The 18,651-nt window shown below is 48.1% G+C and overlaps 1 protein-coding gene across 1 annotated transcript in view; it reads left to right on the top strand.

Moving 5' to 3' along the window:
- The window catches only part of IFRD1 (interferon related developmental regulator 1), a 48,716-nt gene that overhangs the window by 28,070 nt on the left and 1,995 nt on the right, over positions 1-18,651 (top strand). The window contains exons 7-11 of the mRNA XM_069627911.1: positions 1,189-1,367; positions 2,606-2,714; positions 4,885-5,019; positions 13,213-13,341; positions 16,374-16,469. Of these exons, the coding sequence (XP_069484012.1) occupies positions 1,189-1,367; positions 2,606-2,714; positions 4,885-5,019; positions 13,213-13,341; positions 16,374-16,469 (648 nt within the window). The remainder of the gene's footprint in view (positions 1-1,188; positions 1,368-2,605; positions 2,715-4,884; positions 5,020-13,212; positions 13,342-16,373; positions 16,470-18,651) is intronic.

The raw sequence follows: 18,651 nt of genomic DNA, 5'->3' as shown, positions 1-18,651 counted from the left end.
GTAGAAGAGGCGAGAGAAGATAAGGGAGGAGATTAAAAGTTTAGCATGGAAAGTGAGAAAGGAGCGGACTTTGCGAATGTTAGAGGTGGTAGCGACGGGTGCGAGAGGTAAGAGAAATATGATGGGAGAAGGAGTCAAAGTGAATGCCTAAGTTGCGAGCGTGGACAGATAGGAAGATTAGAGGGGGGAGTGAATGAAAGGTGGAGAAGAGGGAGGGGGAAGAGAATTGGAAGGGAATCTTTGAGATAATCTCAAAGGGGCCTCGGACCCACATAGAAGAGAAACTGCAGTGTGAATCGGGCAAACCCTGAAACTGCCCAGAGAGCTGGGAATTCTATGGTAACTAAAAGGTGCAATAGGTCAGAGAAAGGAGTCAAGGCTCCAGTGTATGTAAAAGAGAATTTCTGGAATTGTACAGTGGAGTCTGACAGGACAGTGAAGCAGACTTGAGGTGACATTTATAACTTGGAGAAGGAACAGTAAAAGACTTCCCCGGATACTTGAGAACTGTTTTGTGTTACAGTGGAGTCTTGACAGGACAGTGAAGCAGGCTTTGCTACATTTGTAAGAGCGGAGAGGAAGGGACTCCCTTCTGACATTTGAGAACACTGTTTTTTATACATCTGAAAAAACAGCAAGAACTTAAGTTAAAGAATCACTCCTTGTGTTTTCTCATCAAGAACTGAACAGTCGAACCATATCCAGAGTGCGCGTAGCCTCCTTTTGGATCAAGAAGATACCCAGTTGTCCTAGTCTAGAATGAAAGCGATGGAAATGGTTTTGGACACAGGACGGTGGACACTTTATTTTGCACAACATCCTGAGTCTTGAGGTAGGGCCATTCATAGAGCGGGCAAGATTTTCTTTCATAAATAAGTCTGTCAACAAACATTGCACGGTCAGACTTCTGCACACTTGCAATACACACAGCACAACTAGTTGCACATTTGCTGCCTGCCTTCACCCGTAGCCTTTGTTTTTAGCAACAAGACAGAGGATCACTGGATTCTTTCATCCAGACATCCATTGAAGTCTTTCCCACTTTTCTCTTGGCTTGGCCTTGGTATAATTTGCCTGACGGTGTTAGTAGTTACAATTTTGCACAGAACTCCCTTCACTGAGAAACCCGTAAATACGATTGTTTTGCTCGCCTTTCAGTCCCTTTAATGAAATCTTCTTTTGCACCAGGATTTGTATACAACCATGGAGTGTTTAGAAAACCTCTTCAGCAAATCCTATCAGAAAGACACCTGGTGTAACGGCTTCAGCGGCAGCAACAGCACGTCACTCCACATTCACGCTCTCCTGATATGGGCACTGTTGCTCACCATCTGTCCAATCTCGGAAATCAGGAAGAAGCTTGAAATGTACGTATCACTCGGACATTGCCTGCATTTGCCCCTCCAACATTGCCCATGGAGAGAATAGAGGGGGGGGGGGGGTTCTGAAATGTAGTTTTATCTTTTGTTAGAAGTTGCAATCAAGTGAATTAAATGCAGTATTGGATCCTTGCGATCGGGTCTGTACAAAACAGCACAGTGTCTTGGTTTTACATACGTTTAAATTGTAAGTATGCGATTTTATCAACTTGCTCCGAGTGGGAGGGAAAGGATTGATACATTTGTCGAAACAGGTGTTTTGCGAATAGCGAACAAGTGGATGAGTTACTTGCAAAATTGTTGAACACTGGTAGACTTCATGAACATAAACGTACTTGCAAAATCTACATGACCACTCGCATAGTCGAACATTGCAGTAAATGACAAATGCACGTTTGTGTGTGCTTGGCTGGCCTCTAGGTGGCAGTAGTGCGCCAAAGTAGGAAGTGGGGCTCTGGTGACATGCGCCATTTTAAAGCGTGCAGGTAAAATGGGTCACTTGTCACCAGGGGCCGATCGCATTTATACACTAGAGTAGGTAAACTGTTACTCGGCTTGCAGATTTATCAGGAATTTAAAGATTTGAGGATTGAAAAGGGAATGCTGTTGAAGCATAGGCTGGTAATAATGGCGACGGAACAGTTCCCTTTCTTTGCTTGGCGCACCCCTTGCACTTGGTAGCTCAATTTTTTTAATATTAATTTCCACTAGAAAATATAGCTCATACCTTAGGCACGTACGTGTCCAGGAGGTAATTCGTTTGAGGGCAAAAGCAACGTCTTTACCAACTAGACCCCACGTGTAGCTAATGTTAAGTGGGTGCCTGTAATTGTAATGTAAAGGCACGAGTAAACTGGACATAGTGTGGCTCAGATCGCCCAACCCCCTTTGCAAAATAGGGCATGTGATGTGACCTGTCAACCATGTGTCCCATTATTTAACACGCAACTCTGGTCTATCCCACACTAAGGTCCACTCTTGCATTATTTGATCATGTTTGATGGCGTCAGTTGAGCCCAGGTGTTTTCAGGGGGTTATTGTAGTGGTCTACTTTTCTGTGTTGCCTTAGAATCCTGTCACTTTTAGCAGATGTGAGATGAATCTGCTGTGTAGTTGAAGGAGCTTGGCAGTATGTTGCGGGTTCATGGAGTTCTCTTCATTCTTGATATGTCGAAGGGGCTGATGCATCAGTTGTGGAAAGTGATTGCGGTCTGTTTTTCCTGAAGGCATTTACACAAGCTTCCAAGCCTGCTGTCTTGTGACGATGTGAACATGAGGATTGCTGCTGGTGAAACAATGGCACTGCTTTTCGAACTGGCAAGAGAAAGTGGTGATGTAAGTAAAGGCCGTCTAAATATAGACAACCACTTTAGAATGGGTGTGATTTCAGGCATCTAGACAGATTAGCAGAGAATGGCCTGTTTAAGGGCTATGCTAAGCGTAATGTTCAAGTCTATTAGGGCTGCAGGCACACATTTTAGGTAACCCTATTTTCTGATGCTTGTTAATCTGCTCAGAATCGCATGCTGTGCCTATGGTCGGACATCCAGTGGTACCGCAGAGTATTGCATCTTGTCTTTCGAGAATCGAAAGGGGACGTCAGCATAGGCGTGTCTAACACAACTGACGTGTAGTGTACCCAAAATCCCTCTCGCGTCGAGGTCCCTCAGATTTTTTCCTCCCCGATTACTGCTTGCCCTAATGCGGAGCTCTTACATAGAGCGTTATTGTCATACCTATTGACTTTGGTTGTTCCCGTTAAGTCACTTTGGTTGAATCCTGTGCAGCGCCGAAGACTGCTGCGGACTTTCGATGCCTGTTGTTCGGCGGCGCTGCCGTCCACATGGCCGGGCCTTCTGGCCGGGCCAAACGGTAGGGAGAGTGGGGTCGGGGTGGCCATATTCTTTACAAGTATGCCTGTCCTCTTTCACCCTCTGCTCTCTGGGTTTTGTCATCGCTATATCTGTCTTGCGCTATGGACAAGATGCCATTTAGATTTTGCCCATCGTGTAGGGCCAGATATCCGTGTAAAGACTAGCACCGGAGGTGCAACCAGCTGTCTTCCCCTTGACCACAATGAAGCAGCGTGTGCGGCTTGTAAACTCCTGCGTCCCAAGACGATTAAGGAGCGCCGTCTGAAGCTGTGGGCGGCCTGCAGCATGTCACAGGCCAAAAGTTGTTCTCCCACCGCCGATGGTGATGGGTGGGACTAGCAATGACCAGGCCTCTGTTTTGGATGCCATTGACCTAACGGCGGAGAGTTCTCGATCCGCAGTGTCCGTCCCCGGCCCCGACAGTCATGACGCAAGTCTTGCAATGGGGAAAACAACCCAAGGTTCTGCTTTGGTGGTACCGTCAGTGTACCAAAGTGCCAGCAGACCCATCGCAATCTTCGATGGGATCCACTGATCTTTTTGATCGGCAGCCTTCCCTGCAACCTCAGCAGCAGAAGACAGCGACTGGGCATTCTAAAGTAAAGGGCGCTAGCACTAAACCACACTCAAGGAGGAAACGCAGACGCTGCTCAAAGCCCTGGTGTCGCCGAAAATCCACCGCTCAGCCTCCGGTCCACACGCCTCGTCACCCAATTTCCCCAAGCATTGGCGATTTTGAGTACACTACACATCACGTTGGGGATAGTGTTAGACACACCTATGGCGATGTCCCCTTTCGATCCTCAAAAGACTAGACGCAATGCTCCGCGGTTACCACTGGATGTCGGACCATATGCACAGCATGTGAATCTAAGCAGATACATCAGAAATGCTATTACGGTGAGTAATGCATGTCTTACCTCTGTTTTGTGAAGTTTGTTGCAAAGGGATTGCTACGGTGTTAGTAAATTAGGTATTTTTCAGATTTTAGGGAGTAAAATAGGCCACAACATAGCTTATCTGGAGCACTGATTGTAGTTCTGCAAACATTGCTATTAGACCCACTGTTGGAAGCGGTCACACACCCTTGGCAATGGGAAAGACCCTAAGGCAGAGGACCGGGCTGGTGTCAACATCAAGTGAAACCTTTCCCTGCTCTTGATTCGGGAGTGCTGGTAGATGGTAAAAGGCCCTGAAATTGGATGGGGTTGAACTGTAACGGGTTTAGCTTTTAGGGAACCTGGAGTATGTACAGTGTGGTAGCAAGTGCAGTGGCGTTACAGCAAGCAGAGCCATGGTGCCGTTTGATAAAATAACACCTGCAGTGCTGGGTTGGGGCGCTGACCAATCTAAAGCCATGGATGCAGCATTCTACAGAGCCGGGTCTGCTGGAAGAGGGCCAGAGACTAGCAATGGCTGAGAAGTGGGTCATGAAGAGACAGTGGGAAACACTGTTCCCAATGGGTCCTTTCTGCCAGAGCATGCAGAGTTCTTCTGAGCTCTTTGGGTATCTTTCTGAAATCTGTGGGTGACTTGGCAACATGCATGGAATACCTTAACTGTTGTAAAGTTTCTGTAGATCTAATCATTTGAAAGGAAAGCATATATTGTCGTCTATTTTCTGCCTTTAGGATTTTTTATATGAAGACATGGAGCCCCTAATTGAAAAATTGAAATCTTTGGCAACCGATGGGAACAAGCATCGGGCGAAAGTGGACAAACGAAAGCAGCGCTCTGTTTTCCGTGACGTTCTTAGAGGTGTTGAGGTACATTTTTGCTGAAGTACTGAATGTGTGAAAAATCTATACATTTTGGTTATTGTGAAGAACTATGCAATGACTGCCCAGCTGCTTAGCAGAGGAAGACAAGATTCTGATGCGGAGGAGTTAAATCGGTTTCTTTTTCACTCGGCCAAGCTGTAAAAATGCTATTGGTAATGCAGTCACTACTCAGTTTGGCAAGCCCAGTTGGATGTATGTCCTGTGGCCGTCTCCCTTCTGCAGAGCCCTGCCACGCTAAAATGGGGGCATCTCTGCATATGATGGCCCTTTAGCCTCTCCCCTGATTACAAGTGCTGTATTGGAATCGCCGCCCTGTTGCAGCCATAGTAGCTTGTGCCCATGAGTCTATTTACCTCCTATGCTCCATGGATTCCGGAAAACCTCCAGTTTCCCATTGCTCTGTATCCGTGGATGAGCGAGCCCCGCCTGGGCCTTCAGAACTTTGCGAATCTCTGCTTGACTGGCAAATTGGTTGGGAGTTTGAGCAAAGCTGGGAACCAAGCTTGTGTTGGCTGCCGTAGAGGTACAATTCTCAGTCGTGATAAGGGCCAGGTAGACAGTCCTCCGACAAAGCTGTGAACGCACATGTTGAGATTACTTCCCCGTCTGGTTGTCAACTAGAGAATGTCTGCAGGAGATTTTGGGCAAGCCAACTAAACCTACGCACTCGACATGCAGAATAGCAATTTCCGTTTTCCCGTTTACCCCCGCGCTGCCCTACCCATGTGTTGCCTCACAACTCTCCATGCTGAGATTTTGATACTGTGCATTTTTGTGGATGACTCTGAATGCATGCCAATGAAAAAGCAAAATCACGACCCAAATGGCTCCAATAGCCCATCAATAACTCGGACACCCTCCCTTCTAAGGTTAAGTCTGCACATCCTTAATCCCGGCAGTCAGGGGCTTTGGTTATGACTTCCTTCGTTAGGGACCAGTTTTGGCCAGGTTCTCGAGGGTAGCGTGGAGGAGCAGCTCAGGCTCAACTCCTAGGTGGAAGGTGCAGAACATGTACAGTACACCCATATGACACACTAAAGGAGGGAAAGTACACACCAGAGAACACTACATTGATGAGTAAATAAACTTTACAAATGACATGCAAAACTATGAGTTAAGCAGAACATTTTAAAGAAATGTCAGTTCAGTAGAAGATCTTTCCTAGATGAGAAAATTAAATTGCGGGTACGGAAAATGTTTTTATTGCTTAGGGCAGTAAAGTTATACAGAGGAAAAAGCAAACTAGTTTAACAGATTTGGGGTAGGCCTTTGTGGGAAAATTGTCTAAAGGTGCAGTTTCTGGAGTTCTGGGGACACGCTGGGACCCCTGTGAGATTGAGAAAAGGATTGGCCAGCAGCGCTGGACAGTCAGGAGATCAATATCCTGTGCCTTAAAATCATTTCTGCAGCGGGTGGATTTGCAGTCACTGCACACAGTTGAAGATCCAGATGGCTTCAGCTGTGACACACGCCTACAGGAAGAACTACGTACCCTTGGGATGAACGGTTATTGAAGATTCAGTTTGCTGTTCAAGGGTCTAAGCCTGCTCAGAGTTGAGAAGGAAAGGCGAGCACAATGCAAAGGGATTCAGAAGTACTGTTTAAAACAGGGTAGAGGTGAAGTTAGCAATGCAGTGAAGATTTGGCACCTGAGGATGGAGTCTGCTGAAAGACTGCAGGGAAGGATTTGCTCGGTCACGCTGACCTGGAGGAGAGATGGGTGGTGCGGTGTAAGATCAAAAGGCCCCACAGGCCGCTGGAGCTTCAGATACGGAAATGGAACCACTTCTGGATCCCCGATGCATGTAAGGCAGCACAGGCCGATGGAGCTTCAGATACGGAAATGGAACCCCTTCTGGATCCCCCGATGCATGTAAGGCAGCACAGGCCGCTGGAGCTTCAGAGAGAGATGGAACCGCTTCTGGATCCCCCGATGCATGTAAGGCAGCACAGGCCGCTGGAGCTTCAGATACGGAAATGGAACCATTTCTGGATCCCCCATGCATGTAAGGCAGCACAGGCCGCTGGAGCTTCAGATACGTAAATGGAACCACTTCTGGATCCCCGATGCATGTAAGGCAGCACAGGCCACTGGAGCTTGAGATACGGAAATGGAACCCCTTCTGGATCCCACGATGCATGTAAGGCAGCACAGGCCGCTGGAGCTTCAGAGAGAGATGGAACCGCTTCTGGATCCCCCGATGCATGTAAGGCAGCACAGGCCGCTGGAGCTTCAGATACGGAAATGGAACCACTTCTGGATCCCCAATGCATGTAAGGCAGCACAGGCCACTGGAGCTTCAGAGAGATGGAACCGCTTCTGGATCCCCCGATGCATGTAAGGCAGCACAGGCCGCTGGAGCTTCAGATACGGAAATGGAACCATTTCTGGATCCCACGATGCATGTAAGGCAGCACAGGCCGCTGGAGCTTCAGAGAGAGATGGAACCGCTTCTGGATCCCCCGATGCATGTAAGGCAGCACAGGCCGCTGGAGCTTCAGATACGGAAATGGAACCATTTCTGGATCCCCCATGCATGTAAGGCAGCACAGGCCGCTGGAGCTTCAGATACGGAAATGGAACCCCTTCTGGATCCCACGATGCATGTAAGGCAGCACAGGCCACTGGAGCTTCAGAGAGATGGAACCGCTTCTGGATCCCCCGATGCATGTAAGGCAGCACAGGCCGCTGGAGCTTCAGATACGGAAATGGAACCATTTCTGGATCCCACGATGCATGTAAGGCAGCACAGGCCGCTGGAGCTTCAGAGAGAGATGGAACCGCTTCTGGATCCCCCGATGCATGTAAGGCAGCACAGGCCGCTGGAGCTTCAGATACGGAAATGGAACCATTTCTGGATCCCCCATGCATGTAAGGCAGCACAGGCCGCTGGAGCTTCAGATACGTAAATGGAACCACTTCTGGATCCCCGATGCATGTAAGGCAGCACAGGCCACTGGAGCTTGAGATACGGAAATGGAACCCCTTCTGGATCCCACGATGCATGTAAGGCAGCACAGGCCGCTGGAGCTTCAGAGAGATGGAACCGCTTCTGGATCCCCCGATGCATGTAAGGCAGCACAGGCCGCTGGAGCTTCAGATACGGAAATGGAACCATTTCTGGATCCCCCGATGCATGTAAGGCAGCACAGGCCGCTGGAGCTTCAGAGAGAGATGGAACCGCTTCTGGATCCCCCGATGCATGTAAGGCAACACAGGCCGCTGAAGCTTCAGATACGGAAATGGAACCACTTCTGGATCCCTGATGCATGTAAGGCAGCACAGGCCGATGGAGCTTCAGATACGGAAATGGAACCACTTCTGGATCCCCCAATGCATGTAAGGCAGCACAGGCCGCTGGAGCTTCAGATAAGGAAATGGAACCCCTTCTGGATCCCACGATGCATGTAAGGCAGCACAGGCCGCTGGAGCTTCAGAGAGAGATGGAACCTCTTCTGGATCCCCTGATGCATGTAAGGCAGCACAGGCCGCTGGAGCTTCAGATACGGAAATGGAACCATTTCTGGATCCCCCGATGCATGTAAGGCAGCACAGGCCACTGGAGCTTCAGATAGAAGGAACCGCTTCTGGATTCGGTGTTGCAGGCACAATCAGACTTCAGGGAGATGATGGCTTCAAGCCGGAGAGTAATCAGTTGTCCCCACGACTAGTGGAAAAAGCGCTCTAGTAGGTTCCTTGTGGTTGTCTGGAGTGAACTCTGCGGTGCATTAAAGATGCTGGTGCAGAACTTCCATCGTTCCAGATTGCAGCAGGCCTTGAGTAGTCAAGATTGTTCCAACAGACGAGCAGGGTTTGCTTTTATGCCCCTAGGGGGAAGCATTGAGTGAAGGCAGCACCCAATCACACATGTTGTTTTGAGTAGCATCTGCCCTTGTTCCTTTGTATCCCCAACAGAAACAGGCAGTGCCTATTAAAAAGTGCACAGTGCCCAAGAGCACGCCTCACCCGAGTCTGCCCCTTGGTGCTTCCTCAATCACTAGTCCCATCACATGAACAGGCGGTGCCTATTAAAAGGTGCACCGTGCCCAAGAGCACGCCTCACCCGAGAGGATCCCAAGTCTGCCCCTTGGCGCTTCCTCCATCACTAGTCCATCACATCAACAGAACAGGCGGTGCCTATTAAAAGGTGCACCGTGCCCAAGAGCACACCTCACCCGAGAGGATCCCAAGACTGCCCCTTGGTGCTTCCTCCATCACTAGTCCATCGCATCAACAGAACAGGCGGTGCCTATTAAAAGGTGCACCTTGCCCAAGAGCACACCTCACCCGAGAGGATCCCAAGACTGCCCCTTGGTGCTTCCTCCATCACTAGTCCATCGCATCAACAGAACAGGCGGTTCCTATTAAAAGGTGCACCGTGCCCAAGAGCACGCCTTACCTGAGAGGATCCCAAGACTGCCCCTTGGTGCTTTCTCCATCACTAGTCACATCAACAGAACAGGCGGTGCCTATTAAAAGGTGCACCGTGCCCAAGAGCACACCTAACCCGAGAGGATCCCAAGACTGCCCCTTGGTGCTTCCTCCATCACTAGTCCATCGCATCAACAGAACAGGCGGTGCCTATTAAAAGGTGCACCGTGCCCAAGAGCACGCCTCACCCGAGAGGATCCCAAGACTGCCCCTTGGTGCTTTCTCCATCACTAGTCACATCGCATCAACAGAACAGGCGGTGCCTATTAAAAGGTGCACCGTGCCCAAGAGCACACCTCACCCTTGAGGATCCCAAGACTGCCCCTTGGCGCTTCCTCCATCACTAGTCCCATCACATCAACAGAACAGGCGGTGCCTATTAAAAGGTGCACCGTGCCCAAGAGCACACCTCACCCGAGAGGATCCCAAGACTGCCCCTTGGTGCTTTCTCCATCACTAGTCCATCGCATCAACAGAACAGGCAGTGTCTTTTAAAAGGTGCACCGTGCCCAAGAGCACGCCTCACCCGAGAGGATCCCAAGACTGCCCCTTGGTGCTTTCTCCATCACTAGTCCCATCACATCAACAGAACAGGCGGTGCCTATTAAAAGGTGCACCGTGCCCAAGAGCACGCCTCACCCGAGAGGATCCCACGACTGCCCCTTGGCATTCCTCCATCACTAGTCCCATCACATCAACAGAACAGGCGGTGCCTATTAAAAGGTGTACCGTGCCCAAGAGCCCGCCTCACCCGAGAGGATCCCAAGACTGCCCCTTGGTGCTTTCTCCATCACTAGTCCATCGCATCAACAGGCGGTGCCTATTAAAAGGTGCACCGTGCCCAAGAGCACGCCTCACCCGAGAGGATCCCAAGACTGCCCCTTGGTGCTTTCTCCATCACTAGTCACATCACATCAACAGAACAGGCGGTGCCTATTAAAAGGTGCACTGTGCCCAAGAGCACACCTCACCCGAGAGGATCCCAAGACTGCCCCTTGGTGCTTCCTCCATCACTAGTCCATCACATCAACAGAACAGGCGGTGCCTATTAAAAGGTGCACCGTGCCCAAGAGCATACCTCACCCGAGAGGATCCCAAGACTGCCCCTTGGTGCTTTCTCCATCACTAGTCCCATCACATCAACAGAAAAGGCGGTGCCTATTAAAAGGTGCACCGTGCCCAAGAGCAGTCCTCACCCGAGAGGATCCCAAGACTGCCCCTTGGTGCTTTCTCCATCACTAGTCACATCGCATCAACAGAACAGGCGGTGCCTATTAAAAGGTGCACCGTGCCCAAGAGCACACCTCACCCGAGAGGATCCCAAGACTGCCCCTTGGTGCTTCCTCCATCACTAGTCCATCACATCAACAGAACAGGCGGTGCCTATTAAAAGGTGCACCGTGCCCAAGAGCATACCTCACCCGAGAGGATCCCAAGACTGCCCCTTGGTGCTTTCTCCATCACTAGTCCCATCACATCAACAGAACAGGCGGTGCCTATTAAAAGGTGCACCGTGCCCAAGAGCATACCTCACCCGAGAGGATCCCAAGACTGCCCCTTGGTGCTTTCTCCATCACTAGTCACATCGCATCAACAGAACAGGCGGTGCCTATTAAAAGGTGCACCGTGCCCTAGAGCACACCTCACCCGAGAGGATCCCAAGACTGCCCCTTGGTGCTTCCTCCATCACTAGTCCATCACATCAACAGAACAGGCGGTGCCTATTAAAAGGTGCACCGTGCCCAAGAGCACACCTCACCCGAGAGGATCCCAAGACTGCCCCTTGGTGCTTCCTCCATCACTAGTCCATCACATCAACAGAACAGGCGGTGCCTATTAAAAGGTGCACCGTGCCCAAGAGCACGCCTTACCCGAGAGGATCCCAAGACTGCCCCTTGGTGCTTTCTCCATCACTAGTCCCATCACATCAACAATGTGTGCAATTCTTCACACTGTAGTGAAGGGTAAGGACTCGCTTGTGTTTCCACGCAGCAAAAAGAAGTGTTGGTGAGGAAAGGGCCGGGACGGAGTCATTCTACAACTGTGGGACATTTAGTATCCCCCAAAACTGTTCTTCTTGGCTGCTGGGAGGGGTTAGAAAGGAAATCTACCTGCCCTAGTCTAAGCATTCATCCAAGCTGTCCACAAATCCATGTGCTCACACAAACTAGACATTAAGTTTGTGTCTTCACATATTTCTGCTTCTGTAATGGGATTAGTCCATTTATTGTAAACCTGTCATTTGTATATTTGTATCCCATCTAGGCAGCAATTGCAAATCTCTTGGATTTAAAAACTTGACCAATATGCAGAGCCCAATTTTTTAAGAAATTTAATTTCAAATGGAACAGTTTAGGTCGCTGCATATTTTCAAAATGCAGTCTTGTTTCGCCAGTGGTGTACAGCGTCCACATTGTTTGAACATTATTTTCGGGGTACATATTTGGTTGCGTGGAGTACTTGGCATCATATATTAAGCAGTTTAAAAAACATCTCTTCATCAATGTGTTTTTAAGGTCGTCAACCCCCTCACATTATCTAGAATGGGTCAAACCAAAGGTCAATTTTCAGGGTAAACCTATGAGAGCAATTCCCCTCCCTTGAAAAATCCATTGCTGTGTTAACTGAAGTTCATGTTTGTTAATCGGGGGGGTGACTGGGGTGGGGAGTGAGGGAGCTTGCTTGGCCCTCTGATATAAATATAGTAAACCCAGTGTAATGGCTGGTTTATTGCGGCTTGTGATTCTAAGATCAGGTGGGTGCAGTAATTTGCAGATGGCGTACTACCTCCATGTTTAAATGTGATCCATTCTAATACTTCTGGCTGCCAATAAAATCACCCGCGCTCATTTCTAGGCCATTGTTTTTCCCTTTTTCTCTTCTGGGACTTTTTTCTTCCCATCCTAAAATGTAGGCCAGCTACAATTCCCCGAATCCCAAACAGGACTGGGCGGCCATCTCATGCAAGGCTACATGAAACACATTACATGGTCCTTTACTGTACTCGTTTGCTGCAGTTCTTTGGGGTCGAATTTTACTTGGGAATAATTTGATCTTCATCTTTTTGTGACTTAGTATTACTTATGCTTTAATCTTTAGTGTCCATATTTTGTAACGCATTAAGTGTTAACTTGTTTGATTCAGTGAAATACTTTAAAGGGATTTGCATGGACTCTGTCAAAACATGGTTTTGGACACATGGACCGGCTGTGTTCTGTGGAACATGTTCAAAATCTTGGACTTAGTCATCAGAACATCACATTTTCTTTTGAATCTTACAGGATACATTGCACACTGGGCACTCAAAATGTAATTCCAAAGTCTTTGAAATGTTGCTTGAAAGCATGTGTGACTGCAGAGGATGCCTTAAAAAGGAGCCTGTTTCTTTTTTAGATTTCATATATTTCCCAGCCTGCGCTGCTTCCCTCTGGAACAACTTACCACTTCACCTTCGCTCTGACCCTCCCTACCCGCTCGTTCAGAAAAAATCTCAAGACCCACTTGTTCCCGTAACTTCTGCGCCCCTCTAAACTGCTCTAAACCTTTGTAACTAGTGCCTGGATGCCCGTGGGCTTAGTGCGCTGCCATAAATGCAATAATGAAAATATTTTTGCTGTTTGCTAGATCTTCGCTTATGCAAGGGGTAGTTGGCACTTTTTAAATAGGTAATTTACTTTCAGGCATAGTGTTTGTAGACAAATGGGAATAATGCATACTACTTTCATCCTACAAATGTTTTTCTATAGGAACGCGACTTTCCTACAGAGACTGTTAAATTTGGGCCTGAGCGTATGTATATTGACTGCTGGGTGAAAAAGCGCACGTATGACACGTTTAAGGAGCTCCTGGGATCCGGGATGCAGTACCACTTGCAGGTGAGTGGGAGTTTGCTTCCCAGAAAGCACCCACGCGCCACTGTGCCTTTATACACCCTCCCCCACAGGCGTAGTGTCAAACAGCCAAAACAAGCTTCAACTAGGGGACCCTCGGACTCTGGGAGGAAGGTGGTGTTGCCAAAGGCCCCATCCCCTCTAAATGATGGGAATGTTCATGTTCCAACTTGACGGAATGTCTTTGAAGTTTATAAAGGTCTTAGTTGTTGAGTCCCAGCCACTTAATGCTAGTTTCATGCCACTGTTTTGGTGGGTTTTATTTGGGGATGGGGGGGAGAAGTCTAACTAGAGCCTTTTCAGTTCAGTGTGTAATGCTCAGCCTGTGAACTGCAGAAACGTTCTATTGCACTTTAATTGCTGAGAGTTCATAACATGAAGTTAAAAGCATAAAAGGCCTGTCATATCGGGCTGCTGGATGCCCACTAAATGTTTAAGCAAATGGTCTATGGTGCATTGAGATTGCCCCTCCCTCCAAGGAATCGGCGCAGAATCTATAGCTGACGTCAGGCATGCATAGTCCAGTAATCCTTCAGCTACGTGTGGTCAAGACTTAACCCTTGCCATGGGTTCTGGGATCACCAGTGGATGGAATAAGTAAAGCGCGCAAAGGGGTAGAGAATGGGTTAAGCTAATGAGACCTGCTGGCATTGCTATGTAGTTATCTAATGAGACCTTATACGCACTCTATGGGAGGGTGCAAATGTTCTGAAATGGTTTGGATCAAGGGCAGGGTAGTACTCATCCTTTGTTGGGAGTTTGGCTCAGTGGCAAGTTAAAATGAGATCAAAAATTGGATTTTGATATATTCATAGTTTGTGCAGTGATTGAGGTTCTGACTGCTACAATGTTCGTGAGATAGTTACTTGTAATAAATCAGAAGGAGGGGATAGTATGTGTTGGTCGTCTGTTTTATGAGCTCATGGGACCAAAAGAGTGGCAAACGCTTGTGTAGTCCATAAATCTAGCTGCTGTCGGACATGGAGGGCTTAGTCTCGGAGGAACTTGCTGTCTGCAGAGCTTTGTGGCAAGACCAGGCATTGGGGCAGATTGCTCTGCAGCCGGTTTGCTAGCAGGAGAATGCTCCGCAGATAGTTTGACACATTTTGCTGCACATATGTGCGGGTGGGCTTAGGGAAATTATTTCTAGATTATTTTTAGGGCGGTTGGGGGGGGGGGCCTGCAGGGGTCTCACCTGCATATATATGCGTAAAAGTGTCAAATAAAATAGACCAATTCTCCTACGATCAAATAGAGCCGATGTAATCACCCTAAACAAGTGACCAGACGGGCAGTATTGGGGTGTACAGCTGATGGAGTATGAAGACTGGACCTGCAGCTACCATATGAGCCAGGTCTTCCTGAAATCCTTTCCACCATGTAGGCAGGTTGGAACAGTTTGGACCACCTTTTTGCCCCCTGTTAATTTAAACTTGACACCTGGTGAGGCAACTCCTAGTCTGCTGCTGCCTGGAAACCGATATGGTTGGCAGAAAATAAGGCTTTGCTGGATGCAATAGCAGCACGACCTGCATGCTGCTATGTATGGGGAGGCGGGTTCTGTAAACTGCACTTCCTGTGCTGCTGACAGGCGCGGTGTGAGCAGACAAGTGGAGGGCGTGGTCCAGGAGAGCGAGGACAGGAAAGAGTACTAGGACTCTGTGGAGGCACTCCCTTTTAGTGGACTGTTTGTCCAAGGGGGTGGGGGGGGCTCTGTACAGCACATGCTCGTACCTGATCTGCAATTTTGAGGGCAGCAACGCGTCACACGACGATTGAGACCAACCGGAGGGAATGCTGTCTCAAGTGTGTGGTGCATGTTTTTGGTCCCAGCAGTCCGTGTCTGATACATGGCGCCTTTTTGAGGCTGACTATGTAAATGATGGAACCTGCAGGAATGCAAGTTCTTTTAGTGAATTCCAAGCTATGCATGTACGTTTCTAAACATGTGATCGAATAAAATTGTGTTTTTCCACCAAATCATGTGCTTTCCATAATTGGGCAGGGTACTACCAGCTCACTCCTTCCTGTCCCCCGAACGCCCCGCTACCATTAATGCAGGCCCACCCAGATATGTAATCCCTTGGAGCATTGTGTCCAAGTGTAACTTGATGTTACAGTATCCTGGCGGTTGCCAAGGACACTTGACAGATGGCCATTGGGTGCTGAGCAACCAGGATCCATCTGTAGCTGCTTATGGGAGATGTTAGCTGTCCAGTCCTCCATAGTAGCCCTGTTCAGAGTTGAAGGCTCTCTGGAGCACAGCGTGACCATGAGAAAACCTGGAGACATTCCTCCTTGTAAATGGAGAGGTGTAGGGAAGTTTTGAAACTATATAGCCTACTACTTGAATGAGCCATTCTAAAGCTATGTTGCTTGTCCAGTGGAAGTTCAATTGGATCCGTAACCATTCTCCAGTTCAGTGCAAGTCCGTTTTGCAAGTAAATGGTAATGTTACTTATTAATGTATGTCTATTCATTTCTGCGACCACTCCTTAACCCAACTAAAAGCAAGATGCCTCAGGGTGTAACTTCATCTGAAGTATTCTGTTGTAGATGCCTGAGGCGTAGTCTCATGGTCTTGGTCGTGGCTCTTTAATCTTTCCCATGTACAAGCATAGCAGCTTGAAGATGCATTCTAGCAGCCACTATCTTGGAGCAGTTGTGTGCTCTCTTATGGACAGAATCCAAAGCGCCTCCTCCCTCTGGAACTTGGCGCTGGCTGTGATGAAAGCTCTACCTTTGAGATTTGATGGCATATGCAGGACATGTCCAAGTCTCCATGTCTTGGATACTGTTTGGGGTGGCTGTCCATTTGGTTTCTCAATTCTGCTTCTTTGCTAGTGCTCAGACAGCTGCTCTGATTCCGTGGACTGTCACCCTTTGCACTTAGCAAACAACTGAACCAAAAGTGCTTTTAGGCTGTGTCCAGTCTGCTCTAAGCATTCGATTTCAATAAATGTGTAATTAAAGTGACCTGCTTGTTGCTTGAAATGCTAATACACATCTTTCCGTAGACCAATGAGTTTCTTCGAAGTGTGTTTGAACTTGGACCACCGGTGCTGCTGGATGCTGCGACATTGAAAACCATGAAGATTTCGCGTTTTGAAAGGGTATGTACTTGGCAGTAACCTTCACTAGTGTGCTTGGTGTTCATCCATAGCTTTCCTCTCACAGGCAGCCAATGCTTTTACTTGTCAAGCCCTTCATTACTCGTTCACTTTACGCAGCTGCCACTGAACTACCACGAGTCCTCCGCCCTCCTGCTCCTTGTTTAGAAGTCATTGAGTTTCTTATGCAAGTTGAAGGGCAGCTGAGTCCATGGAGGCCCTCTGAGCTCAGGCTTCTATTAGTGCTTCTCTAGGCTTTGCAGAACATTGATGGATGATCGCAGCTCTCGAGGACATACCATGGATTATGAACACTGCATACAATGCCAAACATCTCCAGACATACCTCAGACTGGTACAGCCCTGGTGGGAGCCGTTCACTGACGTAGGATTAAGTAAGATTTGTGTTCTCCTTGGAGCTTGAGGGTTCAAAGCAATATTATTGAATGCAAAGTCCTAAAGACAACTGAGAGATGCAGTGTCACTAAAATGCCAGCAGGTATCCTACCACACACTAGCATGATATGGCATCTCGCGTGTTGTGCAAGTGTAGTGCCTTGAAGTTCTAACTCGTGGATAATGGGAGCTGTATTATTGGGCATCCTTCGGATCAGTTCAATATGGCTGAATGGTTAATGTCTATGGCGATGCGTCATCTGTAACACCGCCAGTATAGTTGAACGCTGTTCCTCACCTGTTTTTCATTGTTCCCTTCCTAGCGAGACACTGCCTGGCAGTCTCACTGTGTTATTGGGAGTAGGACCGCCATTATCCCCTTTCCACCAGTCAATGCCCTTCAGGATGCTTCAGCACTGCCTTTCCGAATGACCCTAACAATGGCCAGAAAATGAGCCTTACCCCTTCTGTGGTGGTAACGGCCGCACTGTGGCTCATAATTGTGGCGATCGTGCAGTTGAAATGTGTGCGTGTGGCTTCTGCTGTCCTGTCATCTGCAAAGATGGGTGTGGAGTAATCACTGGCACAAAGAGGTTTTCCAAAATGGACGTTGAGGGCACCGCCTAAATTCAAGAATGTTCCAATTTGCAAGGTTATGCTTAAATCGTGAACACATGGTGTGCGCACCCTTTAAATCTTCCTCCGCACTGGGCACTAGCACACATACAGCAGGACCCATGCTCGAAAGCCAGCAGTGAGGGTTGCACTCCCTTTATCTAGCTAAGACAGCGAGATAACATTACCTCAATCTTGGGCCAACAATTCTTTGTCAATCCTACAATTATACTACTCATTCATATTATCAAAAGTAAAATGTTTGTAACGTTTGAGGCAATTGCCAGTGTGCCAATGCATTTGGGACAGGAAAGTCCTTCATCAGGGCAGAATCTGGCAAAGTAAGCGACATGCTGAACTTTACGATTTACAATCAAACTTTAGCTTCAACTTGCCATTTACTAAACTGTAGCCAACAGCTAATCTCATTCAGCGCTAGAGGAACTTGTTCGCTAATCCATCCACGTTTCAACGAAGAGCCGCTTTGGGTCCTGCGCTACATGAATGCCATTGCTAAGAAAAGATTGGTAGACGTGGATGAGTGGCGAATGAGTCCTCTAGCGCTGCTCTGAAATAAGAAATGTACAGACAGCTGCTTTATATAGGCTGCATACGACAGCACACAAGTACATAAAGTGTTGCTGAAATATTGTACTAGTGGCCAAATATGGCCTGGAATAGCCACAGGTCAGTGGTATTGTGCAATGTATGTTCACTTACATCACGAAAGGTAATGAGTCATTCTTAACTTTAACCCATTGACTATGGTGAGGGACAACTAGAGAGTGCAAAGAACAGCTATTATGGGAGCCCCCTATGCTCCAGTGGCCCTTGCTGTCCTATCCTGCTGGGAGACTGTTGGTTCCCCCTGCTTCAATCGTATTTTCGATCTGTTCTTCAGGTGTTTTTCTATTATGTCGGCATTATAGAATTACAGAATAATTTACCATCATTACCTCCTAAAACCAAATGCTTTTTAGGCAATGTTTAAGCTGACACACTGTTACCATTAATGTGGTCTTCGGGCGCTCATCTAGATCTGTAAGAAAGTGGGTTGAGTAGGCTAGTGAGGGAATAGGGTGTAGGATGGAGGTTGTGCTTTTCTGTTGGTGCTTGTAGAACCAGCAGAAACTGACGTCTGTGCGAGTCAGCTTTCAAGGAGTGTTTGGAATTG

Source organism: Ambystoma mexicanum, chromosome 12 (assembly GCF_040938575.1).
Source record: "Ambystoma mexicanum isolate Mex_15411 chromosome 12, UKY_AmexF1_1, whole genome shotgun sequence".
In the NCBI taxonomy this organism is placed as follows: Eukaryota; Metazoa; Chordata; class Amphibia; order Caudata; family Ambystomatidae; genus Ambystoma; species Ambystoma mexicanum.
This window is presented reverse-complemented; position numbering and strand designations above follow the sequence as displayed.